At 39.1% G+C, this 27,889-nt stretch overlaps 1 protein-coding gene and 1 long non-coding RNA gene across 11 annotated transcripts in view; one reads left to right on the forward strand and one right to left on the reverse strand.

The window, feature by feature from the left end:
• Window positions 1-5,041, forward strand: part of PTPRG (protein tyrosine phosphatase receptor type G) — a 718,204-nt gene extending 713,163 nt beyond the window's left edge. For all 4 annotated transcript variants that reach the window (XM_011280147.3, XM_045051777.1, XM_045051779.1 and 1 more), the window contains one exon: window positions 516-5,041. In XM_011280147.3, coding sequence (XP_011278449.3) covers window positions 516-662 — 147 coding nt within the window. In that variant the 3' untranslated portion in view covers window positions 663-5,041. The remainder of the gene's footprint in view (window positions 1-515) is intronic.
• LOC111559430 overlaps window positions 1-27,889 on the reverse strand; it is a 103,829-nt gene that overhangs the window by 25,345 nt on the left and 50,595 nt on the right. The window lies entirely within an intron of this gene.

Genomic DNA, 27,889 nt, shown 5'->3' on the forward strand with positions numbered 1-27,889 from the left:
CAGCGGTTGTCAGTGAAGGGTGGTTTTGCCCCGCCCCCCCACCCCCAGGGGATGTTTGGCAACATCTGGAGACTTTTTTTTTTGGTCGTCACAACTGGCGATGAAGACCAGTGCTCTGGCACCGACTGAGCAGAGCCCAGGGAAGCTGCTAAACATCTTGGCACGCAGCAGACACACCTCTCCAACAAAGAATCATCTTCCTGAAAACATCATTAGTGTTGAGAGCGAGAAACTCTGCTTTCTAGAGTATGGTATTCTCCAGTGCTAGCACAGGGATATTCCATTCTCTTAATTCACTGTCTGTACTGAGAATGAGTTCCCAGCTAACAGCAATCAAAGTGACATGCAGAAGGCAAAGGTCTCCACTATGAAAGGATTCAAGTCATTTTTTAAAGTTTCTTAGCATAAATGTATATTCTTGTTTTTTTATAATTACCTTTTTAAAAAATTCATCTACCTTAGATGAAATGACTAAGCTGTTCTTTGTCTCAAACTGTCTTCTCCTTGTTTTTCAGGAACAATACCAGTTTGTCTATAAAGCAATGCTCAGCCTGGTCAGCACTAAAGAAAATGGAAATGGTCCCATGACAGTGGACAAAAATGGTGCTGTTCTCATTGCAGATGAATCAGACCCTGCCGAGAGCATGGAATCTCTAGTGTGATTGGAATCCCGAACGGGCACTTAATTTGTAAAACTTCTGAAGACTGAACTTTTTTGAGGCCTTTTTTGCCAGACTCTAGGTTATACAATAACCCAGTTACTTTTTTACACTGATAAAAGTTTTGATATTTATTTTTTGCCATTTTATGTCTTAATGGTATCCTACTGAGCATTTGCACCTCTGTTCATTTCACACAGTGAAACGCAATTTTACCTAGTTTGCACTATATGATCAGTGTTACTGCCTATAATCTAATCCTAAAGCAAGCCCTGATGTGACATTCCATGAGAACACACATGCTACTTTTTAGTTCAGTACAGTGAAGGTTTTGTCAGGACAGTGGATCTTGGTTTTTTTTATTATTATTGCGAAAGCAGCTGCATCCTCCTAGCAGGCAATGCTGAGCTTTTCCTCGGTCCTCTCCTCTGTTTGTTTTAGGCACTGCTCAATACTGTCTGCCTTCTGTACTTTAATGGAGTGGATGGGCATTGTTTTCTTGTAAAGAATAGCAGGTTCCTGGGAGCTACTGAGACAGTCTGTCAACCTCATGGCCTTGAAACAGTTCCGTTTATGACGGTAAAGGTATCCATTAAGAAATTAGAAGGCTTAAGAGCTTTATGTGAACATCACTTATTAGTTGAAGTTATATTCATAGCTTAAAAAAAATTCCCCAACTGTGTCAAAATAAAGGATATCTCTGTATTACAGTTTTCACAGTAGCTATGTGGACGGTGTGTGTTATTTCCATCTTGACCCTCTGAAATAGCTACACCCTGCAGTCAGGGCTATCTTTTACAATAGGGATATGGCAATAGTTTACACATCTCTGCTCTCCCTTTAGTAACTCTCCATTAATGCTTCTTGGTTTCTAATACCATACATCATGGCAGGTAGAACAATGAAAATTTCTGCAGGTGTGTAACTTTGAAATTAGCCCTCTAAAATATCCCTATTACTCGTCTAGCACTCTAATAAAAACTACCTAAATAGTTAACATTCTTTTCTTTCCTTTTTTGCCAAATATTTCCTGATAAATTCCATGATGACATATATTCTTGTACTTAGGATAAAACTGAAAATACTTTATTAGCAAAAGTCTTGGGACTATGTAGATTCCCACACATGGAGAAGTCTGATTTGGAGAGACGAAATCAGAATCTTGAATAAAAGAGGATATGGACATTTTCAAATAGATTTTCAAAGATGGGGATGGCTTGGTGTGGTTTAGCCCCAAGAACAGACACACTTCCCTCAAAGAGGCTAATAATCATTACACAGAGCCCAAGGAACTTATCTGATCTAGCCTCTGGAGCCATATTCACCCTGCCGTAAGTACACAATTGGGAAATTAGGAGCATTAATAAGAAATTTCAGTTCAGTTAGAAAAATAAGCTCCTTACTGAGATCTGTTCTATTATGTATTTGTGTTTACGGGATGACTTCTGTTAGAAGTGAAGTCATCACCAGAACTGGGCGTGTCAAGAAGAAAAGAGTTTTGGTTAATTTTTAGGTCAATAAACAACAACAACTCCATACTGGCCACTATCATACTATCTGGGTAGGTTCTGTGACATTAATGATAATCAGTGCTGAGGTTCTATTTCTCTTAAGTTGGCTTTCTGTGAAGTCTGTCAGAGTGGTGCTGAGGAAGCAAAGCCACTAAGGAGAGGCTACCAGCCAAGTTTGGGAGTTCCGATGCATAGGCCAGGTTGATGGCGTTTTCATGAACTGTGTCACTTGCCAGGGTTAATCTCATGTTTTCATCACATAAATTCTACAACATGGCAATAGTCCACTGTTCACGAACCACGTAGGTGAGGCTTAGGGAAAGGTGCGCAAGTGAGCGAAGTCCGCTAAACTGTACGTGCTAGAGGAAAGAACACCTCTGCGGCCCCTCCGCTGCCATCAGAGGTTAACACCAGGAAGCTCTATCTACACAGAAGGAGAGAAGCTTGAACACAGAAACACCACAGCTGCCGGAAGGCTGAGGGGAATCAGGAAGGGCAAGGTTGCAGATCATGGCAAGAGCTAGATCCTTTTCAGTCAATCAAGCAGATTATACTTAATTTATATATAGAGTATTGATAGGAGTGAACTCTTTTTTAGTAGTTGGCACAGGTTTGGCTGTGAGAAGTAATGTTGGGGTTCATGGTCCCTTGGTAATTTTTTCTGAGACAAGTGAACACTGCTTAGAAAACACATATTTCCTTCTGTGCTATTTATAGAGGGCTCAATTCGTGAAAACCGTTAAGTTCCAACACAATTCTGTGACCATTTCTTACATGGGTATCGTAGTTATAATAAAAGAAAGATCGCGAGTAAACAGAAGCATTGAAAAGGGTGGCTTGAAGTTCTCAGAGAAATTGTGTGTCTATAGTGGGCTAGAGCCAAAGTCTGCAAATCCTCACACACTGGAACATGAGCAGTTGCTGTTTGCCCATCTTGCCTAAGTGGTCCAAACACACTTCAGTGAGGACAGCTCTGTTCAGCAGTTCGTTCCTCACTTGCCCCAGAGAGTGTATCCTGAATATGATCCTTCATTTGTTATCAGTAGAAATATGCTTGCATCTTTCCAGAGGCAGAGAGTTTCAAAGATGGTGTTTTGTTTGAGACATGAACACACTGCTTAACTACACAACAAGGTTATTACCATTTGCACTCAGGGGGAAAGGAAATAGCTATTGCAAACGATCATGTGCTATTTTATAAAATAAGCTGGTGGCTGTATGAATTTAGCTCTAGGTGAACAGAATGCACACATCATACAACACTGGACTGCAGTGATCAGAACAAGTGGCCATACTGGGCATCAGAGGAGACCCCTTACTGGCATCAGGAGAACTCTTTTTGCATCCAAAAGCCACAATGTCTTCTTTTATATACGCGTGTGTGAAAAAGTTAACTTCTGAATTTCAAAAGTAAGATCAGTGAATTGGTTTTCCTAAATTTTTATGCCTTGGAGCTTTAAGAGTCTATTTCAAGTTGAAGAGTCCAGCACAGTCAGAGAAGTTGATGGTGTTCAAGGTTTGGCTGTTGGAAATTTTAGCCCAGAGTGACATACTGAAATCAACAAATAACCTTAATTATTTTATAATGACACAGCACAACTGCCTTGTTAAGAATTTTTTTCTTAAAATGCATATATATTTAAAAATTAAAATATAGATACCAATTTACCAAAGATACATATTACTAATTCTAAACAAAAAATAAACCCAAACTCATCACAATTTAAGAAATAATAATCAAAATGTAGTTTGTCTTAAGAATTTAGCAATTATACTGGAAAATGCATTTTCAACTCCTGTGTTCTAAAGATTATGTTCAAAAGGTGCCAGTGAATTTTTATATGAAGGGAAAATGCCTGCTTTTTTTTTTTTTTAAACAGCTATAATTTCACTTACCCCTTTGCGCTTTCCCTTAGTTGCCATTTAACATGCGACACTGGCTTTACTTATCTCTAGAAAGAAGGCATGCTACAAATAGGAAGGAATTGTACTAATATTTGGCCTCTACTTTGTCTTAGCTGTTAAACTGTTTTTAGTATTTTTGTTAAATATTTGCAAAGGGAAGCATTTTCTACAGAGGATAATTAATTTCAAGAAAAATCTTGAGTTTTAAGAAATAAACATCTCCAGAAAAGGAGACAGCCGATTTTATAAAATGTTGCAACTCTCCAACATTTGGGGTAGTGACTCCTTTTTTGTTAGGACATTTGAAACTAGCAAGCAGCCATTGTTTCTAAAAAAGAAAAAAGAAAAAAAAACCTCAGCCTTCATGTTAATTCATGTTTCTTTCACTTCATTTTGAAATAGCTAAAATCATTAAAACTGTAAATATTTTGTTGCTTGGATAAGCATCTTCCGGAAACTTTGTATCTATGGTATATAATCATAGAATTTTATATTTTCATATAAAGCTAATTTTTTTCTAGTTTCAACTCCGTCATAGTTTTGTTTTGTTTTGTTTTTGTTTTTGTTTTTTGGGTTTTTCTTTGTGGTGGATATGTGAATTCAACTTTCTGTATATTGAAGTAGCAAGAACTATATCTTTGCATTCCAAAAGAATCCAACACGTGTTATTTCTTTGAGGCAGTGATTGTGAAAATTGGGTTTTCTTTCTTAATTCCATTGACCATTTGTGCAATAGGAATTAGACATAATTAGTCACTGAATACATTCGTTGCATTGACCCATTTGGAAAAAGTGATTGTTGTTTTGTTTTGTTTTTTTAATTTGTTCAGGGGGGAGGGGTTTTGTAACCTGAAATTTTTCCCTTTTTTCTTCTGTTTAAAACTATATCAAATCATTCTATTATAGTGTTATTTAATATGTAAATTGTATTGCTATACATAAAATAAAGTATGGTTTTTGATGTAATCATTAGTGCTGAGCATTTCTATGAAAGTATCTCCAATAAAATTAAGTTACTAGTCTCCCTTAACAGGTAACATTTATTTTACTACCATGAAAACTAAGACAGAGGGTTGGCAGGCGTAAATGTAAAGAGTCATCTTCACATAGGCAGCAAATCAAAAGAAATGTCTGTTCTGAATTCTACCTTTCTCAAAGAGTGAAGAATGACAAATGTTTACCTACATATGGAATCAAACTTGATTTGCATTATGAATCTGCTAATGTGTAAGCAGAATTATTACTTCCTCCAGTATACCAACTAGATTTATAGCAACTTCTACCTCTCATTTACGATGTTGGATGAAGGATGTATCCTGCCAACACTTTTGGAGACTCTATGAGATGTATGTAGGATCACTACAATCGCTTCTACTTACGAGCAATTTTGACATTTCCAAGGGGTACGCAGGTCTCAAACCTGACGGCTTGGGCCCACCATGCCCCGTGAACTTTCGGTGGGTTCACATCAGGAGCTCAGTACTACCAGGTCCCCCTTTTTTCTTTCCACAGACAACAAGAGCTGACGTTTCATTCTCCCTAAGTAACTAGGAATTTAAGAAAAAATATGTTAATCTATTCCAGGGCTCTCTTAGACCAACTCCAGCACAAAATAATGAATCTCTCAGATGATAAAAACCCTAGCCTTGCTCAAATTACACCCTCAGAGACTTAATACTCTGTATCACAGAGCGCAACAGGTCACAAATTGATGGTCTACAGATACAGGTTATTCGGCCCATAATTTTAAAAAGTCACATGAGCGATCTACCAACATCTTAAGAAATAAAAGCTTTGACATCAAGATTCAAACTCTTCAAAAACGTGGGCAGTGTTACAACACCAGGCTCACATTTTCACATGGCATTAACAAGCTGGAACCGAGTCACCGTTGCGCCTTTTAGGTGCTGCTTGTATGGTCCGGTTCACCTGAGTCTGTCTCTCCTGACAACTCACGTCTGCCCCCTGTCAGCCATTTAAGGAACCTGCATGGACTCTATCAGCAGTTGCATAAGAATTCTGAGGTCACCTTCCATCGTTAAAATCCCAAGAAGCCAGGATGGGCAAAGAGGGCTTCCACATTCCTAATTACTTCTAAGTCCACCCAAGCTGCCACCATGCAGCAGCAGTTATAACTGTTCAAAGTAATTAACCAAATTAACTTATAAACTTATAAACTTGGTTTTCACGGTTCAGAATAGAATATGGACAAAGAAGCTTCATTTCTGCTACCAAGAATGGGGCTAAGAAACAAGAATGCAAAAAGCTACTGGTTAAAAACTCCACTTTCTAACAGCTAAAATTCTGACTGTTAAGAGCTGTAAGATTTAGCAGCAAGTTACAGGCAGCCGTGTCCTGATTCAGAGACAGGATTAAGGACACTGGCTTTACCTTTATGCCTGTGTCGGTAAGAGAGCATAATGGCACCAGCAAATAAGAACTAAAAGTTGGGAACTAGCAAGGTGAAATTGGCTTTTGTGATTAAGAAGTTTGGCAAGAAAGATAATCAGAAAAAAAAAAAAGAAAGATAATTAGAGCAGCAGTTTATCTGAACCTAACAGTTACATTATGTTGCTCAAAAATTGAAAAATAGGAAATTAACTTTATCTGATTTGTGGTCATTTGAAAAGCATTCGACTTGAATAGTTACTGGCCTATAACCTAATTATCTTCCTTCCCTTCCCAACACTCCACTTCTGTAAGAGTCAGGCTTTGTGGAGAGAGCCAATGGGCCTTGCAAAGCTTAGGGGAACATTCTAACTTGTAGATAAATTTAGTATTCTGTCGGAATTCTTCCCAAAAGCATTTGCTAAATGACTACTACAGGGCACAGGTTAGCCATACCCTGGACAGAATGTAAAGTTGTTGGCAGAGGCATTTCAAGTCAGAGGAGTCAAAAATTACAACTTAATCCTAAAAACTCGTTCTCCAGTCTATTCAAAAATACTTATTTGGCTCTACAGTACACACGGATCTTAGGAAAAGTACAAAAGACAACTGTGCAACATTGGTAGCAAAGAAAGAGAATCTGTAACCACCGGCTCCCTAACTTACTGTTCACACAACTCTGTTATTTTATACTAAACTTGCTGCTAGAACTTAGAAAGCATTTCCCCACAGGGGAAAAAAATGTTAAAGAATAAGGACGACAGTTCAAACAGCCAACGGGTCTAGTCAAGGTTGCCACTGACAGTGATCCGGGGCGAGTTGCCTGACTTGTCTCCAAGTGCCATCTTCCTCAGCTGTCAAACAGAGCAATCAGTGTCTACCTCCCAGGACTGCTGGAAGGAGCACATGATGTGGTGCACACAAAGCTCTTAGGAGAGTCAATTAGTAATAGCCATTATAACAACCCTATCATCTAGCTTTATTAATGTATTAATTGCTTAGCAGACCTTTTGTCAATCATGAAACAAAAAGTCAACTACCTGAGCTTACCCAATTAAATAGTAATCCTGAGAAATTTCCTTCCCTGATGAGGAAGCTCACCGAATCACAGTAGATCCGAGGGAGGCGGACGGAGAGGAAGGGGAACAATGAGAGTAGCCCGTGTGTCACAATGTCCAAAAACAAGAGCGCCAAAAGCAGGAAACGAACACACATACACAATGCCCCACACCTTGAATATTTCTCTTCTAATGGTTTAAATCCCTTGGTGCATTCTAAGATCTTTTTTTTTTTTTTTTTAAGAAAAAGCTTCATAAGCTCAGAAAAGGCAAGCATATTTGTTAATGTCAAACGCCAGTACAGAGTATTACACAGCATAACGAAAAAGATAAATATTATTTGTATCACTAACTACAGCGCCCTATTTCAACTCCCAAGCCCTATAAACTAACACAAATGGTGATAATTTCTTTTTCCTCAGCCGATTTTTATCTCCTCTAGTTCTCATTACTTTTAATAAATCCATGTCATTATCAACCATCATCTTCCCTCACCCTAGACATACTTGGCCTCTTTAGTCACTCACTATTATACGGTGAAGAAATGGCCATCAATTAGAGACATTTCCTGGTTTTGCAACAGATTCTTAAAGCCTATCAACGTTACTTCAGAGTGTCCCCCTACATAAATAAGATCATTTGCTTCCTCTGCCAAAATGTCGATTATTGAAGGAAGAAACATTAAGAATAAATACTGATTACTTAATATTACAACCTTGGGTATTTTAACAATGCATTAAAATATATATTACAATATCTAACATTTTCATGACTCACGCATGCTATAAATGTTGCAAAATTAGTGATTTAAAAAATAGTATGGGATGGGCTGTTACAATGCGATACTAAGTATGAAACATCATTTTTCATGGAAAGCTGCACAATAATCATGTGAATTTAAGCTCAACTTACTCATATTCATTGTTTATTAGGACACCTCTTGTTGGGACTAAGTTCTCACATTGCTTAAGAATATTTGAACTGGTGGGGTGCCTGTGTGGCTCAGTCAGTTAAGCAACCAACTTCAGCTCAGGGCATGATCTCAAGGTTCTTGAGTTCGAGTCCTGCATCGGGCTCTCTGCTGTCAGTGCAGAGCCTGCTTTAGATCCTCTGTCCCCCTCTCTCTCTCTGCCCCTCCCCCACTTGCTCTCGCTCTCATGTTCTCTCTCTCTCTCAAAAATAAACAAACACTAAAAAAAAAAAAAAAAAAAGAGTATTTGAACTGGGGGCTCCTGGCAGGCTCAGGTGGTACAGCATGCAACTCTTGATCTCAGGGTTATAAGTTCAAGCCCCACACTGGGTGTAGAGATTACTTAAAAAAAAAAAAAATCTTAAAAAAACAAAAAAAGAATATTTGAACTGGATTTTGTCAGAACATCCCAAAAGGTTGGCCAGGATTCTTCATTTTTTTAATTTTTTAAAAATGTTTACTTATTTTGAGAAAAGAGTGCACACACATGAGCAAGTTGGGGGAGGGGCAAAGAGAGGAGAGAGAGAATCCTAAGCAGGCTCCACACTGAGAGCTCAAAGCCTGACATGGGGCTCCATCCCACAAACCCGGAAACCATGACCTGAGCTTAAATCAAGAGTCGGGTGCTTAACAGACTGAGCCACCTAGGTGCCCCCAGATTCTCTACTTTTAGAGAGAGAGTCCTATTTGCCTCCTTGGTCTAATTTTTTAAATGCCTCATGCACATGCATGCATGTGAGCACTGGGGCCATACAGTTCCCAAACCATCCTGTGGCTTTTAACAGTTATCCCAGGCTTTAAAAACTGATAAAGGGGGGGCCCCTGGGTGGCTCAGTCAGTTAAGCGTCTGACTTCAGCTCAGGCCATGATCTTGCAGTTCATGAATTCGAACCCCGCGTCAGGCTCTGTGCTGAAAGACCAGAGCCTGAAGCCTGCTCTGGATTCTGTGTCTCCCTCTCTCTCTGCCCTTCTCCCACTCATGCTCTCTCTCTCCCTCTCTCAAAAATAATTATTAAAAACAAAAGTTTTGGGGCGCCTGGGTGGCACAGTTGGTTAAGCGTCTGACTTCAGCCAGGTCACGATCTCGCGGTCCGGGGGTTCGAGCCCCGCATCAGGCTCTGGGCTGATGGCTCAGAGTCTGGAGCCTGTTTCCGATTCTGTGTCTCCCTCTCTCTCTGCCCCTCCCCCGTTCATGCTCTGTCTGTGTCCCAAAAATAAATAAACGTTGAAAAAAAAAAATTAAAAACAGAAAAAAAATTTTTTTAATGATAAAGGAGGGGGCCCAGGGGGCTCAGTCAGTTAAGCATCTGACTCAATTCTGGCTCATGTCATGCATGCTCTCCAGGTCAGGAGGTCGAGACCCATGTCCTCAGGCCCTGTGCTGGGCATGGAGCCTGCTTAACATTCTTTCTCTCCTTCTCCCTCTGCCTCTCCCCTGCTCACACATGGTAAAGGAGGTTTTTGCTATTTTCAAAAGGGATTTGGGCCTAAATATTCCCTAAAATTCTTAGTACTGAGGAAAACTTAAAAAGCTGCAGCACCTGACCTCACCACCATCTCCCTCAAGAGCTCCCCTCTTTTTCAGTGCTCTAAAATTTCTCAGGGTTAGATTAATAGGGAGCCCACATCTCTCAATAAAGTTGTACACCGGAGCAGGTGAATTACGACCGCTCAGCGGGCAGTAGGTGTAATCTGTTTTTCGCATTCCCATCATATTCCCTGTTTTTTTTTTAAGTTTATTTATTTTGAGAGAGGGAGACAGAGTGCACGTGCACACAGGTGTAAGTGGGGGAGGGGCAGAGAGAGAGAGAAAGAGAGAGAGAGAGAATCCCAAGCAGTCTCCAGCTGTCATCGCAGAGCCTGACACAGGGCTCAATCCCACAAACCTTGAGTGAGATCATGACCTGAGGCAATACCAAGAGTCAAATGCTCAACCAACTGAGCCACCAAGGTGCCCCTATATTCTCTATAAAACATCAATACCATGGAAAGCATGGTTTTGTTTCCTGCAAAGACAGTCCAAATAAAAATACAATCTCTAGAACTTTATGGTGTACTATAACACCTTCACTGTTTACATTAAAAAAAAAAAAAAAACCCTTAAAGGACTTAGGGCTGCCATATCCCAATAATTCAGGAAAAAGACAACTATTATCAACTTCCCTATACGTGTAACTCATGATCTTTACCTCCCTCCTGTTACATCAGAAAGTGTCCCTGCTCCTATATAAGACCAGCCCTTCCCTCTTGCATGCCTTGTAGATGGCCCATCCTTCTTGCCCTCTCCAGGACTTCATTTGCATTAGCTTTCCTATTACTTGAGTCAGATGGTACCACGACTTCTGTACTGAATCATTCATTTTGGCATACGAATACACTCTATTATCACCAACTTAGAAAAACCTTCTCCTGATGCCAAGAATCCTTTGACTGGCAACTCAGTCGTGTTTCCCTCTGATTATAAAACTTCCTGAGAGCTGACTATAGTCACAAGATCCATTCTTTTCTTCCATTCTCTCGACCTGTGTCAATGGGGATTCCAGCAGCAGCATCCCACAACTCAAAGTTCTCCAAATACCTTGTTCTCTCCCCTCGACTCCACTAAGTTGTTAGCAATTGACCACACCACTTTCTTCTTTCAGCACTCAACAAATACTCACACAGCCACCACTATGCACCAGGAGAACAAGAATTATAGCAGACTTCTCATCATAAACCATTCAAGTCATAAAACAACAGAGTGACATTTTTAAAGTGTTGAAAGAAAAAACCTGCCAACCACAAACTGTGTATCTAGTGAACAGGTTATTCTTCCACAATTATTTACGTAAATAGATACAACTTATTTTCTATTTAGAGTTATATTCTCATAGGCTTTTTTTATTTTCCAAATGAAAGTCAACACATGCTGAGGGTATGTTTTCCTAATGATGTTCACCAAATGTGATTTAATGATAACCTAATTAGGAGCTGTCAAAGTATTCTGTTTAGGAAAAATCTTAGGAGAGGAGTACAAACCCTATGTAAAATTACTGACTAAAAACTGAGCTAAAATTAGCAGAGAGAACATTATCATATTATCACAGTTATCCTTAGCCATTAAAATAAGATTATGTTGCTTTGTTAAAGAGTCTACGAGACCACAGAAAGCTACACTCAGATTCATGTCTGTATTAGGCAAGCAAGAGAAATTGAAATTAAAAAAAAAATTTTTTTTAAAGATTAAATCCATTATTGGAGAGGGGTGATTGGCTGGCTGTCAGGAGAGCATGTGACTCTTGATCTCTCAGTCATGAGTTCAAGTCCCATGCTGGATAGAGAGATTACAAAAATAATAATAATAAATGAAATTTTAAAAAAAATCCATTATTTGAGAATACCAGTGTGTTTAAAAAAAAAAAAAAGAAACACTTTGGCAGAGATCTGAAAAAAGGAAAGTACATTGTTAAGTTTGCATGAGGCAGGCTACACACAAGCCACGTGAGATATGGGACAAAAGGGATAAAAGAGAGTATGTTTAACAAATGTATTCAAAAAACAGTTTAGAAAATTCAAGAACAAATCTCTGTTAATTAATCTCTTTTAAAAACCAACCAATTTAATCCTGTCAATCTTCCTTGGACTATTACAATTGTTTCCTTCCTGTATCACATCAAACATTAACTCCTGGCTTTCAAGACGTCATCATTCCTCCTGTTACTACTACTACCATTTATCCAACCTTCTATTTCTTCTCCTCTTCCTCTCACAGCTCTGTGTTAACAAAGTCCAACCTATCCACTCCTTGGTGCAGAGGTGGTTTCATTCCTACACTTAGATATTTGCTAGTCACTCCTGTCACCTGGAATGCCCTCCCCTTACTTCCTTCCAGTGCTCAGATTTCGCCTGGAAACTGTTTCTGATTAGTTAATCTGGAAGTTTTAATAGTAAGATGAACCATTTGGTTTCTATGCTCTTGCTTTGACAGCCTGTCCTAAATCTGTTCTTCAGCTTGTTAAATAAGAGTTGTTCCTGAGACGTTAAAGTGGTGGTGAAGAATGAGAACATGAGATATGTCTTACCCTGTAAGGAGAAACAAGCACAAAAAGGTACAATGGCCAACACCCCTCAAAAAGCCCTGGATGGAGTCGTGTCCATTTGACATTATGAGTCGACGAGTAGCTAACCTCTCATTGTGACTTTATGAGCTGGGGTTTTCAGTAACTCCGAGTTTTATAAAGAGAATGTATGATGACTAAAGAGAATTTATTTTCCTGAATAATCTTTTTAACATATTTTTGTCAGAGTTTTTTCAAAATAAGAGTAATGTTCTGCATAGAGAACACTCATGCTCAAAGAGTCTATGCCGTAGGAGTGGACTGGAGGGCAGTCCATCTTTTCAATGTTAAGCCAGACTTCAACCAAGAACTACAATACTAGGAAAACTAACATAAGTTTATTTATTTATTTATTTATTTTTTTTTATTAAAAAAAATTTTTTTAATGTTTATTTATTTTTGAGACAGAGAGAGACACAGCATGAACAGGGGAGGGTCAGAGAGAGAGGGAGACACAGAATCTGAAACAGGCTCCGGGCTCCAAGCTGTCAGCACACAGAGCCCGATGCGGGGCTTGAACCCACGGACCGTGAGATCATGACCTGGGCTGAAGTCGGACGCTCAAACGACTAAGCCACCCAGGCGCCCCAAGTTTTTTTTATTTTTAATGTTTCATTTATTTTTGAGAGAGCGTCAGTGGGGGAGGGGCAGAGAGAGACAAGGACAGAAGAGCCAAAGCAGGCTCTGCACTGAGAGCAGGGAGTCCAGTGCGGGGCTAGAACTCACAACTGTGCAATCATGGCCTGAGCCAAAGTCGGCCGCTCAACCAACTGACCCAGGAACCCCAACTATCAAAAGTTTTAACATTTACTGAACATTTTTTTAAGCTTATTTATTTTGAGAGAGAGAGAGCACCCAAGCGGGGTAGTGGCAGAGAAAGGGAGACAGAATCCAAATCACAAGCAGGCTCCACGCTATCAGCACAGAGCCTGATGGGGGGCTCCAACTTACAAACTGTGATATCATGACTTGAGCCGAAATCAAGAGTCAGATGCTTAACCAACTGAGCCACCCAAGCACCCCTACTGGACATGTTTTATATGCCTATCCCTACATATTCTAAGCCCTGTAGAACACAGAAAAAATTAAGATAACCTGCAGTCTCTCTACATACGCACACACCAAAAATACATACAGACCTGAATGTTAAATAACAACACATGACAATTTATCATTAGGTTCCAAACAGACTAGGATTATTAACATAAATTAGTGCAATGAAGTTCAGAGGAAAAGTGTAAGAAGAAAATGACCCTAAAGCTGAACCTTAAGAGATGAAAGATTTTGAGGGACAAAATAAATAATTAAGGACCTTCTGTTAATGTGAATGTTGGTGCAAGTCTTGAATAAACGAAATTTTCATCTAAAAAAAATGAGACAAACTTGGAAAAGGAAGATGTGGTCTACACCATGGAATGCCTTAAATATCAGGCTAAACAGTTAGAACTGGACTTTGCCTGAAGGTGAGAGCCACTGAAGATTTAGGTATATCTGGTATATATTAGGTATATATTTAGGTATATCTGTTAGATAATAACATTATCTCCAGGACACCTGGATGGCTCAGTCGATTAAGCGTCCGACTCCTAATTCTGGCTCAGGTCACGATCTCACGGTTTGTGGGATCAAGCCCCACAAGGGGCTTTTTGCTGACAGTACGGAGCCTGCTTGGGATTCTCTCTCCTGCTCCCGCACCCGCTTTTTCTCAAAATAAGCATTTTTTTTTTAAATAACAGTACTGCCAAAAAGAGTACACAACAGACTATTTTTCTAGCTCAGTCCAGTTTACTCACATAATTTTCCTGAAAATACAGCTCTTCGCAAAATAGATCTGTATTTTCTCATACAGTTTTAGAGAAGGCTCACTCTATTCAAAAGTGTCCCTGGGAGTGATTGTCAATTTTAAATACAAATAGTATGGCTCTCTTTTCCACGGTAAGTCAGAAATAACTCAATCTTTTCATACATCTGGGGGTTAAATATTATAATTTTGTCCTTTCAGGAACTACCTCAAAGTACAATAGATCTGTCAATTTTACTCTCCTGAGAAACTTAATTCTGTAGGTTTAAAAACATTTTAAAATTAAGTTTATTTATTATCAGTGACTTTTGAGAATTTTTGTAAGTTCCAGAATGAAAAATACACAATAATTCTGAGTCTACAAAGAAGAGGAAAATTAGTTCACAAAGCCTAATAAAAAATGTAAAGGACAAAGGGACCCTATTGCAAGATTTATTTCAAGAAAATTTACTTTTATTTGCATGTTAAATAAATGTGTAAATACCTTTATTCACCTGCTAAATGAGCTTAGAATTCATCAGTCTTTACAGCTCAGGTAATCTCAGAGATGAGAGAAAATATTATATTTGAAAAGACATTAACTGGACATTCATAGAATAAATCAGAACTAAAATAGACCAGACAGACCCTTGCTATCTTCATGAGAAAGAACCACATTCTAAGTTAAACAATTTACAAGACTTTTACCACACTTTACAAGACTATGTATGATACTAAATAAGAACAGTCTAACAAAATACATCTAACTTTATCATTAGTGCCACTCAAAAGTGAAAATTTTACATTTCACAGTACCTTTCAATTCTGAAAGCACTTTCACAGGTATGATTTCATTTGGCCTCACAAGTCTCCGGTGAATTAGAGAAAGAAAGTAGTATCTTCCCTTCTTGCCAACAATGAAACAGTTTGCAGCAAATCCAGAACTACAATGCATGGGTTCTAACTCTGCAGGGTCACCATTTCACCACCCTGCTTCTCCAGCACCTATCCGTGCAGATATCCAGTGCAGCTCAGTCGTAAAAGGTCAGACTTTTCAGACTTATTCACAACATCAGCTGGTTCAAAGTTTCCATAAAGTCTGGGATTGGAAGAGGAGTTTACTATTTTCATATTCCTTTTCCATGCACCTTTTCCACCTTTGTTTAAAGGTGGTCTACTTTGAGTCAGGTGGAAATTTTATGTGGACCTATTTATGTATATAGCAAAGTTGGTGGAGAAATAAATTTATATAAAAGAGGTTTTTTTTATCCCCCACAGAATTTTTTTAAGGTCACACAAGTACTCTCAACAGACTAAATTTAAACTATCAATGAAAACAAAATAATGCTCTTAAAAGGAGTTTGAATGCATTCACAGTTGTCAGAAATTCATTTGAACCATAAAATTATATTATAGTTTGGGGAAATAAATAAAATTGGGGCACAGGACATAAATGAATGTTCCATTGCCAGGCTCTCAAATCATCTTTTTTTAAGGAAATTTACGTCACAGGAATAGACAACAAGTTCATGTTCAAAACAAAATTATAGAACAAAAACTACTCAAGAAAATCTTGATTTCAACAGTGGTAAAAACACTTTAAAGTTTAACAAATCCTTGGGGCACTTGGGTGGCTCAGTTGGTTGAGCGCCTGACTTGATTTCAGCTCAGGTCATGATTTTACAGTTTGTGAGTTCGAGCCCTGCATCAGGCTCCATGCTGAAAGCACAGAGCCTTGTTTAAGATTCTTTCTCCCTCTCTGCCTGCCCCCCCACCCCGTCTCAAAATAAATAAACTTAAAAAACAAAAAAAGTACAGCCATGAGGGACCTGAGTCATAACTTGCAGTATCTTCTTAGCTTTGTCCCTGCACCCCTTTCTAAACTTGGAATTTCTCTTCTGCCACCCAATACTACAGTGGCTGCCTAGATCTTACTTATTTTACAATTCTGTTAAACAGAATAGGAGTGGATGCTGTTCTAGGTATTGAATGCACAGCTGTCAGCAAGATAAATAGGGTTCCTGCTCTTGTGAAATTTACATCCTAGTGGGAGAGGAAGACAGCATACATGTAAGCAAACGTGTCAGATACATACACACACATACACACACACACACACACGCAAATTTGTATCTGGTGGAGGTAAGAACTATAAAAAAAAAAAAATAAAGCAAGGTAAGAGGACAGAGAATGATGGGGAGAGGGATTATTTTTGACCAGGTGGACAAAAAAAGACTCTCTCAGGGAGTGACATTTACACAACATAGAAAGCTCTGTGGAAGATGTTCCAGGCAGAGTGAACATCTGGTGCAAACGTTCTTAAAATGGGGTGAGGGTGGTGTGCATCAGCAAGATCAGAGCAAATGAGGGGGAACCTGGGGTAAGAAGGAAGTCAGTTAAGCAGTGCATGCAGTCCTCCTCTGCCAAGGAGTATGGATTTTACCCTAAGGGCAATGGAAAGCCACTCAGGATTTGAGGAAGAGAGTTGAGAGTTCTGATTTATGTTAAAAAAAAAAAATCACTCAGACTGTAGAGAAGATTATAGGAAGGAAAAATGTAGAAAAAGAAAAATTAATGAAGAAGTGATCATACATTTCTTTAGTACTTGGCATTTTTGGACTCAAAGTGGATGGTACACGGTAACTACATCAAAGCACCCGTAAAACATAAGGCTATTCTTTTAGAATGAAATTTAAAAGAATCAAAATGCAAAGAACGGGAACAGATATCCATAGAGAATATTCAGGAATCTGACAGTAGGTATGAAATTGACAACTTTCAGAAAGACCCCCAAATCTAATTTAAGATAACTGAAGTGTAACCTCAAATAAGTACAACTATCACTAAAATATTTAAGTTAATCTTACAGATCAGAGTGAAGATGGTAGAGACTGAGGGGGACCCTGGCCTTTCCCAGTCCCTCACACACAGCTGTATTGAGATCAGATCACTTGGAACACCCAGGAAATCAATCTGTGGACTGACAGAAGGATCTCCACGGTTGAAGGGAAACAGCATGGCTGGTTCAAGGTGCATGGGAGTGAATTAGGGGAGAGGGAACGCTTTCCATGGAGAGACAAAAGGGAGAGAAAGAAAGAGGGGTTAAGAGAGTGTGGCATCGGTTCACACAAGAGGCAAGTGTCTCCGGACCACGGATTGGGGAAAAAAACTAGTGAGTGTCACAGGGTTTTTTTGCTAACAGCTTTTGGAGCTAAAACTCTGAGCATTTCCAAATGTGCAACTTTCTCTGGAGTGGAGCTGTGGCGTGCACTCCTGGGGAGGAGGCAGCTGGCCCCCGAGTGCATAGCATGGTGTAGAGATCTCCAGGGCATGTTGGGAGAGAATGTTTCCCTTCCTGGAGTACTTTTGGAAGAGAATATACTGCCTCCCCAGGACAAAAGACCCTGCAGGTGCCAGCAAAAGGTGTTTCATACACGCACCAAGAGGGAATGTAACCTTTGCTGCTTTTAGCAGCACTACACCATAGACTCCATGCCCTGCGCAGGTGTGGGACTGTTTTTCAGAGACAAAGGACTTGGGACAAAGTGTGGAGAGGGTCTACTCTGGAGGAGATGGGTGGATCCAAATGGTGCCGGGTCCTTTAAGGCTTTGGGTTTTGAATCCCGGTCTGGCAACAAAGAAAAAACGCAGGACAGTTGTGGCACAGGGAAAGCTGTCTGTCCTATTAGGTGAGGGCTGCCTGAATGGGAGTGTGTGAGATTCCCCCTGTCTGGGGATAAGAGATTGTGGTGGTGCCATCCCCCCACCCCCAAATCACCACACTGGGGCTTCAGAGAGCAACACAGTGGCCCCCAGTGGAGGCGGGACCTGCTTACACCAAACTCTGCCACCTCGTGCCTGGCAACTGCTTAATTACTGGAGCAAGACCAAATCTGAGCCAGTGCAATGGGCCTCTCCTCCAGACCAGCACAGCCAGCGACCGCCGTGCCCCCACCCCACCCCCCACCCCTCCACCATGCACCGAGTATACTGAAAGTCAAGTGCTTCAAAATAACACCTGCAGCTCTGGTGGAAAAAGGACAAGACTTACTTTTGGAATGAGGGTCATAGTTTCTTGTGTATTTGTCTTTTCATTTCCTTTTCTTTTTTTGTTTTTTAACGTTTACTTATTATTGACAGACAAAGTGTGAGCAGGGGAGGGGGCAGAGAGAGAGGGGGAGACACAGAATCCAAAGCAGGCTCCAGGCTCCGAGCTGTCAGCACAGAGCCCGACGCGGGGCTCGAACCCACAAACTGCAAGATCATGACCTGAGCCGAAGTCGGTCGCCTAACCAAATGAGCCACCCAGGCACCCCTCTTTTTTTTTTTTTGATCAGTCTTCTTAATTCTTTTTTTTCTTTTCTTCTTTTTCTTTTCCTTTTTCTTCAGAATCGGCCTTATAGTTTTTTGATTCTATGGGGGTTTTTTGTTCCCTTTTCTTTTCTCTTTTTTTTACAGACCAGGGTTTCCCCCCCTTTTTTCCAGGCTTATTTTACCAAGCAAACCAAAGCACAGCTACTTAGAGGTCCAAATACTCCCCACTGCAAGCGAGGGGGAGCTCTGCAGAAGACTGGCCAGTGGGAAAGAGCAACAAAACACAGCAGCAGAGAGCACACAGCATACACCAGAAACACTTCCGGAAGTGCCAGGCACTGGAGAGTGTATGACGCCTTTCGAATACAGCTTTACTCTCAGGCGCAGGAAATATAACAAGCTTTTAAAACACAAAAGACAGAAACTTAGCCAAAATAACAAGCTGGAGGAATTCTCCTCCCCCCAAAAAAGGTCAAGAAATCACAGCCAGGGACTTGCTCAAGACAGATATAAGCAATATACCTGAACAAGAATTTAGAACAAGAGTCATAAAACTACCACCTGGGCTTGAAAAAAGCATGGAAGCTACCAGAGAAACCCTTGCTGCAGAGATTAAAGACCTAAAAACTAGTCAGGCTGAAATAAAAAATGCTATAACTGAGATGCAAAATCGACTGGATATAGTCACAACAAGGACCGAAGAAGCAGAGGAGAGAATAGGTGATGTAGAAGATAAAATTATGGAAAATCATGAAGCTGAAAAGCAGAGGGAAAGGAAACTATTATATTACCAGGGAACACTTGGAGAATTTACGGATTCCATAAAATGAAATAATATCTGTATCACAGGAGTCTCAGAAGACGAAGAGCGGGGAAAGGGGGCAGAAGATTTATTTGAACAAATTATAGCTGAGAACCTCCCTAATCTGGGGAAGGAAATAAGCATTCAAGTCCAAAAGGCTCAGAGAACTCCCCTCAAAATTAACAAAAACAGGTCAACATCATGACATATCATAATAAAACTAGCAAAATACAAAGATAAAGAGAGAATCCTGAAGGCAGCTAGGGACAAAGGTCCTTAACCCACAGGGGTAGACACATAAGTTTCACAGCAGACCTGTCCACTAGATTTGGCAGGCCAGAAGAGAGTGGCAGGAAATATTCAATGTGCTGAATGGGAAAAATATGCAGACACAAATTCTGTATCCAGCAAAGCTGCATTTAGAATAGGAGAGATGAAGAGTTTCCCAGACAAACAAAAACTAAAGAAGTTTGTGAACATTAAACCAGCCCTGCAAGAAATTTTAAGGGGGACTCTTTTATGGAGGAAAAAAAAAAAAAAGACCAAAGCAACAAAGACTACAAAAGACCAGAGAACATCACTAGAAACACCTACTCTACAGGTAACACGATGGCACTAAATTTGTATCTTTCAATAATCACTCTGAACATAAATGGACTAAATGCTCCAATCAAAAGACAAAGGGTATCAGAATGGATTAAAAAACAAGATCCATCTATATGTTGCCTACAAGAGACTCATTTTCGATGTAAAGACACTAGCAGATTGAAAGTGAGGGGATGGAGAACCATCTATCATGCTAATGGAGATCAAAATAAAGCCAGAGTAGCCATACTTCTATCAGAGAAACGAGACTTTTTAAAACAAAGACTATAACAGGAGATGAAGAAGGACATTAAGTCACAATTAAGGGGTCTATCAAGAAGAACTTTTATAAATATTTATGCCTCCAACTTGAAAGCACCCAAATACATGAAACAGTTAATAGCAAACATAAGGAAACTCATTGATGATAATACCATACTAGTCAGGGACTTTACCCCACTTACAGCAATGGACAGATGATCTAAGCAGAAAATCAACAAGGAAACAGTGACTTTGAATGACACACTGGACCAGATTGACTTAACAGATATATTCAGAACATTTAATCCTAAAGCAGCAGAAAACACATTCTCCTCAGTGCACATAGAACATTATCCAAAACAGATCACATACTGGGTCACAAGTCAGACCTCAACAGGTACAAAAGCATCAAGATCGTATCAGGCATATTTTCAGGTCATAACACTATGAAACTTGAAATCAACCACAAGAAAAAATTTGGAAAGCACTCAAATACATGGAGATTAACGAGCATCCTACTAAAGAATGAATAGGTTAACCAGGAAATTAAAGGAGAAAAAAAAAAAAAAACCCACATGGAAGCAAATGAAAACGAAAACTCAGCAGTCCAAACCCTCTGGGATACAGCAAAGACAGTGCAAAAGCAAAGTATATTATAATTCAGGCCTATCTGAAGAAGCAAGAAAGGTTCTGAATACACAATCTAACCTTATACCTAATGGAGCTAGAAAAAGAAGAGCAAATAAAGCCTAAAGCCAGCAGAAGGGAAACAAGGTTAAAACATAAATAAATTATATAAAAACAAACAAAAGCAGTAGAATAGCTCAATAGAATGAAACGTTGGTTCTTTGAAAGAATAAACAAAATTGAGCAGCACGTGGGTGGCTCAGTCGGTTAAGCATCCAACTTCGGCTCAGGTCACGATCTCATGGTTTGTGAGTTCGAGCCCCATGTCAGGCTGTCTGCTGTCAGCACAGAGCCCAGTTCAGATCCTCTGCCCCCCTCCTACTCTCTCGTGCATTCTCCTTCAAAATAAATAAATAAACATTAAAGAAAAGAATAAACAAAATTGATAAACCCCTAGCCAGACTTATCAAAAAGAGAAAAGACCCAAATAGGTAAAATCATGAAGAGGAGAGATAACAACCAACACACAGAAATACAATTATAAGAGAATACTATGAAAAATTATATGCCAACAAACTGAGCAATCTAGAAGAGATGAACAAATTCTTAGAAACATACAAACTACAAAAAATGAAACAGAAGAGGGGCGCCTGGGTGGCTCAGTCAGTTAAGCAGCCGACTTCGGCTCAGGTCATGATCTCGCGGTCCGTGAGTTCGAGCCCCGCGTCGGGCTCTGTGCTGACAGCTCAGAGCCTGGAGCCTGTTTCAGATTCTGTGTCTCCCTCTCTCTGACCCTCCCCCGTTCATGCTTTGTCTCTCTCTGTCTCAAAAAAATAAATAAACGTTAAAAAATATTAAAAAAAAATGAAACAGAAGAAATAGAAAACCTGAAAAGACCCATAACCAGCAAAGATATTGAATTAGGAGTCAAAAGTCTCCCAACAAATGAAAGTCCTGGGCCAGATGGCTTCCCAGGGGAATTCTACTGGACATTTAAAGAAAAGATGATACCTATTCTTCTCAAACTGTTCCAAAAAATAGAAATGGAAGGAAAGCTTCCACACTTATTCTATGAAACCAGCATTACCTTGACTCCAAGACCAGACAAAGATGCCACTAAAAAGGAGAATTACAGGCTAATATCCCTGATGAACCCAGATGCAAAAATTCTCAATAAGATACTAGCAAATCAAATTCAACAGTACATTAAAATAATTCTTCACCATGATCAAGTGGGATTTATTCCTGGGCAACAGGGCTGGTTCAATATTCACAAATCAATCAACATGATATACCACATTAATAAAAGAAAGATAAGGACCATATGATCCTCTCAATAGATGCAGAAAAAGCAGCTGACAAAAATACAGCGTTGTTTCTTGATAAAAACCCTCAAGAAAGTAGAGAGAGAAGGAACATACCTCAACATCATAAAGGCCATATACAAATGACCCACAGCTAATACCATCCTCAATGAGTAAAAACGGAGATCTTTCCCCTTAGGGTCGGGAACACTCTCATCACTGTTGTTAAACATAGTACTGGAAGTCCTAGCTTCAGCAATCAGACAACAAAAAGAAATTAAAGGCATACCAACTGGCAAGGAAGGAGTCAAACTTTCACTCTTTGCAGATGACATGATACTCTATGTGGAAAACCGAAAGACTCTACCAAAAAACTGCTTGAACTGATACATGAATTCAGGAAAATCACAAGATATAAAATCAACGTGCAGAAACTGATTGTATTCCTACAATCAGTACACGAACAATGAAGCAGCAGAAAGAGAAATCAAGGAATAGATTCCATTTACCACTGCACCAAAAATCGTAAGATCCCTAGGAATAAACCTAACCAAAAAGGTAAAAGATCTATAGGCTGAAAACTATAGAAAGCTTGTGAAAGAAATTGAAGACACAAAGAAATGGAAAAACATTTCATGCTCATGGACTGAAAGAATATTGTTAAGATGTCAATAGTACCCAAGGCAATCTATATATTCAATGCAATCTCTATCAAAGTAACACGAGTATTCTTCACAGAGCTAGAACAAACAATTCTAAAATTAGTATGGAACCAGAAAAGCCCCCAAATAGCCAAAGTAACATTGAAATGCAAAAACCAAAGCTGGAGGTATCACAATTTCAGACTTCAAGCTGTGTAACAAAGCTGTAATAATCAAGACAGTATGATACTGGCACAAAACCGACACATACGTTAATGGAACAGAATAGAGAACCCAGAAATGGACCCACAAAGATATGGCCAACGAATATTCAACAAAGCAGGAAAGAATATCCAATGAAAAAAAGACAGTTCCTTCAGCAAATGGTGCTGGGAAAAATGGACAGCAACATACAGAAGAACGAACGTGGACGACTTTCTTACACCATACACAAAAATAAACGCAAAATGGATTAGAGAACTAAACGCAAGACAGGAAACCATCAAAATCCTAGAAGAGAAAACAGGCAGCAACCTCTTTGACCTCAGCTTCAGCAACTTCTACTTCAACATGTCTCCAAAGGCAAGGGAAACAAAAGCAAAAATGAACTCTTAGCACCTCATCAAGATAAAAAGCTTCTGCACAGCAAAGGAAACAATCAATAAAACCAACAGGCAACTGACAGAATAGGAGAGGGTATTTGCAAATGACATATCAGATGAAGGGTTACTATCCAAAATCTATAAAGAACTCATCAAACTAAACACCCAAAACACAAATAATCCAGTGAAGAAATGGGCAGAAGACATAAAAAGACACTTTTCAAAAGAAGGCAGTCAGATGGCTGACATGAAAAGATACTCAACATCACTCATCATCCGGGAAATACACATCAAAACCGCAATTAGATACCACCTCACACCTGTCAGGAAAGCTAAAATTAACAACTCAGGCAACAATAGATGTTGGCGAGGATGGGGAGACAGGGAACCCTTTTGCACCGTTGGTGGGAATGCAAACTGGTGCAGCCGCTCTGGAAAATAGTATGGAGGTTACTTAAAAAACTAAAAATGGAATTACCCTATGACCCAGCAATTGCACTATGAGGTATTTATCCAAAGGATATAAAAATGCTGATTTGAAGGGGCACATGCACCCCAATGTTTATAGCAGCCCTATCAACGATAGCCAAATCATGGAAAGAGCCCAAATGTTCACCCACTGATGAATGGGTAAAAAAGATGTAATATATACATACAATGAAATGTTACTCGGCCATCAACAAGAATGAAATCTTACCATTTGCAACAATGTGGATGAAACCAGAGTATATTATGCTAAGCAAAATAAGTTAAAGACAACTATTACAATTTCACTCATAAGTGGAATTTAAGAAACAAAACAGAGAACATAGGGGAAACGAAGAAAAAATAAGACAAAAAAAGAGAGTGGGCCTAACCATAAGAGACTATTAAATATGGAGAACAAACTGAGAGTTGCTGGAGGGGAGGTGGGTGGGGGGATGGGCATTAAGGAGGGCACTTGTTGGGATGAGCACTGGGTGTTGTATGTAAGTGATGAATCCCTGGGTTCTACTCCCGAAACCAATACTACACAGTATGTTAACTAACTTGAATTTAAATAAATACATTTTTAAAAATCAATTTTAGAACATGTTATAAAAAAATAATGAGCAGGTCACCGGGTGGCTCAGTCCGTTAAGCATCCAACTCTTGATTTTGGTTCAGGTCATGATCTCACGGTTCATGAGTTAGAGCCCTGCCTGGCTCTCTCTGCTGACAGTGGAAAACCTCAGGATTCTCTCTCTCCCTCTCTCTCCACCTCTCCTCAGTTTGTGTGTGCGCACACTCTCTCTCTCCCTCTCTCTCTCTCTCTCAAAATACACCAATAAACATTAAAAAAAATTATGAGCTAAAAAATTAGAGTGCTCTACGTTGAAGGCTACAAACCATTGGTTTGATGTTGTATTTTTTTCTTTGTTGTTTTTTTTATCTCAAACAGTGACTGACAATGATTACGCAGAAGATTTCACATCAACATCCAAATTTCCATCTTCCCTGGAAACCTCAGCAGCTCTGGCAACTCTGTATCCATGCAAGGCAACAATCTGTTATAAATAGGCAGCAATTACGTTAATTGTGATAAAATTCTAGCAGAAACTTCTCTAAAATAAATGGAAAAATTCTTTTACTATTTTTTAAGTTTATTTATTTTGAAAGAGAGAGAGAGAGAATGTGTGTCTGTGTGCACATGCGAGCAGGGCAGAGGCAAAGAGGGAGGGGGAGAGAGAGAATCCTAAGCAGGCTCTGCGCCATCAGCCGGGAGCCTGACACGAGGCTCAATCCCACAAACCGATGGGTTCATGACCTAGGCCAAAATCGAGTCAGATGCTCATCCAACTGAGCCACCCAGGCGCCCCTAAATTCTTTCACTTCTATTTTTGAGTAACACGGGACTGTTTTTATGCTGTTTGAAAAGAAAAGAGAAAAATTTATCCTGTTGCCAACTGAAATATATTCAACAAGCATTTAACAAAAGCCTACTAGGAACCAACCCCCGCTATCAGGAGTCTGAGGTCTAACCAGAGAGTTCTTATGAACTCTCTACAATGTGATCACAGACATCTCTTGGAGAGCCCACTGAACATTTATTCTGCCAACTGAAAAGGCAAACGCTAATTTCAAGAACTGAGGTGTTCAAAGTCCAGTTTCCATTAGGCTGCCCCAAACCTCTACACCTTTCTGGCTGAGAAGCACTTCACCCCCACCTCCCCGAATGCAAGGCCACCGAGGTTTTAGAACTATGTGGTCTGGGTGCTCACATACAGGCCCTTTGATACCCTGGGTAGTGGCTGCTGCCTATGCCATAATCTACTGTGTGAAAACAGACTCAGGTCATAAATTGCTAAATACAAGAAACAAAAGTCAATCAAGTAAGTCCTCTCAAAAGAATTTAGTTGTTTCATATAAATCTGCAAAAAAAATTTTTTTTAAAAGAGGCCACATCCTTTCCTCTTCTAAGCTACCTGAGATGTCCTTTAAGTCCTTTTTATTCTCTTCACCAATCGCCCTATCACCATACAGTCATCATGTATCAGAGGTAGCTGTGCTCTACGAATGTATACGACGTACAGTCTACTCCAAGAGCTGAGACCATGAGAGGAGAACAAGGTATGATCTGACAAGCTTCTGCTTTCTCTTATAAATACTATGAGAAATATTATTTGGTAACTTCCAAACACCAAGCTAATGAATTAAATACTTATAGGTAAAAACATATATAAAGTAAAATGCAGTTGCAAATGTACACGAGGGGATATCTATGCCAGCTTTTGGAATGGACTTATAGAGAACACATTTCCTCATGAAAATAGGCTTTACTTATATTTTAACATTTCGAGACATTAAATATGTAATAGTTTTCCCAATGGCATATGGCTTGAATTGATATTGGTAAATAATTGTACATAAAATAAAACTACACTGAATGAGATGTTAGTAAAAATGACAAAACAGAGGCAGTAGAAGCCATTGCACAGGTGTATGCCATATTACAAGTTGAAAAAAAAAATCTTGCAATTACAGGCCGACACTATTTATTTCACTTGTGTGTAATTACATTTTGTACATGTTTGTTTAGGAATATCAATCCAAGACATCGTTTTGAGAATATAATTAACTGGATGGGAGAACAGAACGCGTGTGTGTTTTTACTATTTTTGTGTTTCTGTATTTCAAACAAGTTGGTCTTTGTTAGCTGTGTTTAACTGCCATCTAGAGTTAAAATGAATCCATTTCTTTTCCCTTCTACTACTTTTCTTCAAAATCTTAGGCATATAAGCCAACATGTTTACTATTTCACATCAAACAAATACAACAAAATTGTAAAAGGACAACTTTATCCAATTTTTCAAAGTACCATTAACATTTCCACCAGCTGCAAATATTTTAAGTTGACTAAAACTTGAGGCTCCCATTTAATCTAATTAAAACATTATTTTTTGAATGTATAAACAAACTAGTAATCAACGTCGTACACATTTGAACTTGGGGAAATACATTAGAAACTTGCAGAAAATTAATTTGCCATCTATCTCTTTGGCTTTTTACTTGTATTTTTTTCAGAGCCCAAGAAAAGCATACCCGTATATAAAGATATTCAGGAATCATTTCATGTTGTTAACCTCGCTGAAAAATATGATTCTAAAAATGAGCCAAATCCCAAGTGTATATTTAACTAGGGTTTTCAAAATTCTTACATTAAAAGTAACATTCATTTTCAAATATGAGGTTTGTAAGAACAAGCCATCAATAGAATCAAACTCAGCTTTCAATTTAATAAAGTCATTTCTGAAAAGCAATACCCAAAAGAAAAAAAAATCAGGTTTGAAAGTAAGACCCAATGCTCTAGCAAAAGAAGAAATGTATTCATACAAAAGTCTCAAAAAACTAGGTAAGACATCATCTCATGCTTTTCTCATGTAAATGTAAATGAAGGAGATGGGTGATTTTTTTGAAAAATTATCTGTCCCAAACGCATTAATCAACAACAGACTATCTCACAATATTTTAACATACCATCAGATCTTGAAACAAAGAAGTGGCAATGTAGAAAGACTGCAACTCTTATTCTTTCAAAGGAAATTTTAAGTTTTCAAGGAGAGATAGCAAACAATAATAATGAGAAACAGGCTAGTGCCAAGAGCCTCCAATTTTTTTAGTAAACAGATGCAGAGCATCACAAAAAGATGGAAACTGCAGAATGCAGTGCTCCAAGTCGTCAAGTATGCATTAAGAAGGTTTTTAATTGCTTACTCAATAGTGGACTCATACAGTTGTTACTGAATTCTAAGAGCAAGGCCCGGGGTGGGGGTGGGGCAGGAAGAGACATGGAGAAAATAAACAGGCAGAACTATACAAAATTCCCACTTCAAGAAAAGCCTGAGTTAAAGAGTTAGAGAGACTAG

This window comes from Felis catus, chromosome A2 (assembly GCF_018350175.1).
Source record: "Felis catus isolate Fca126 chromosome A2, F.catus_Fca126_mat1.0, whole genome shotgun sequence".
In the NCBI taxonomy this organism is placed as follows: domain Eukaryota; kingdom Metazoa; phylum Chordata; class Mammalia; order Carnivora; family Felidae; genus Felis; species Felis catus.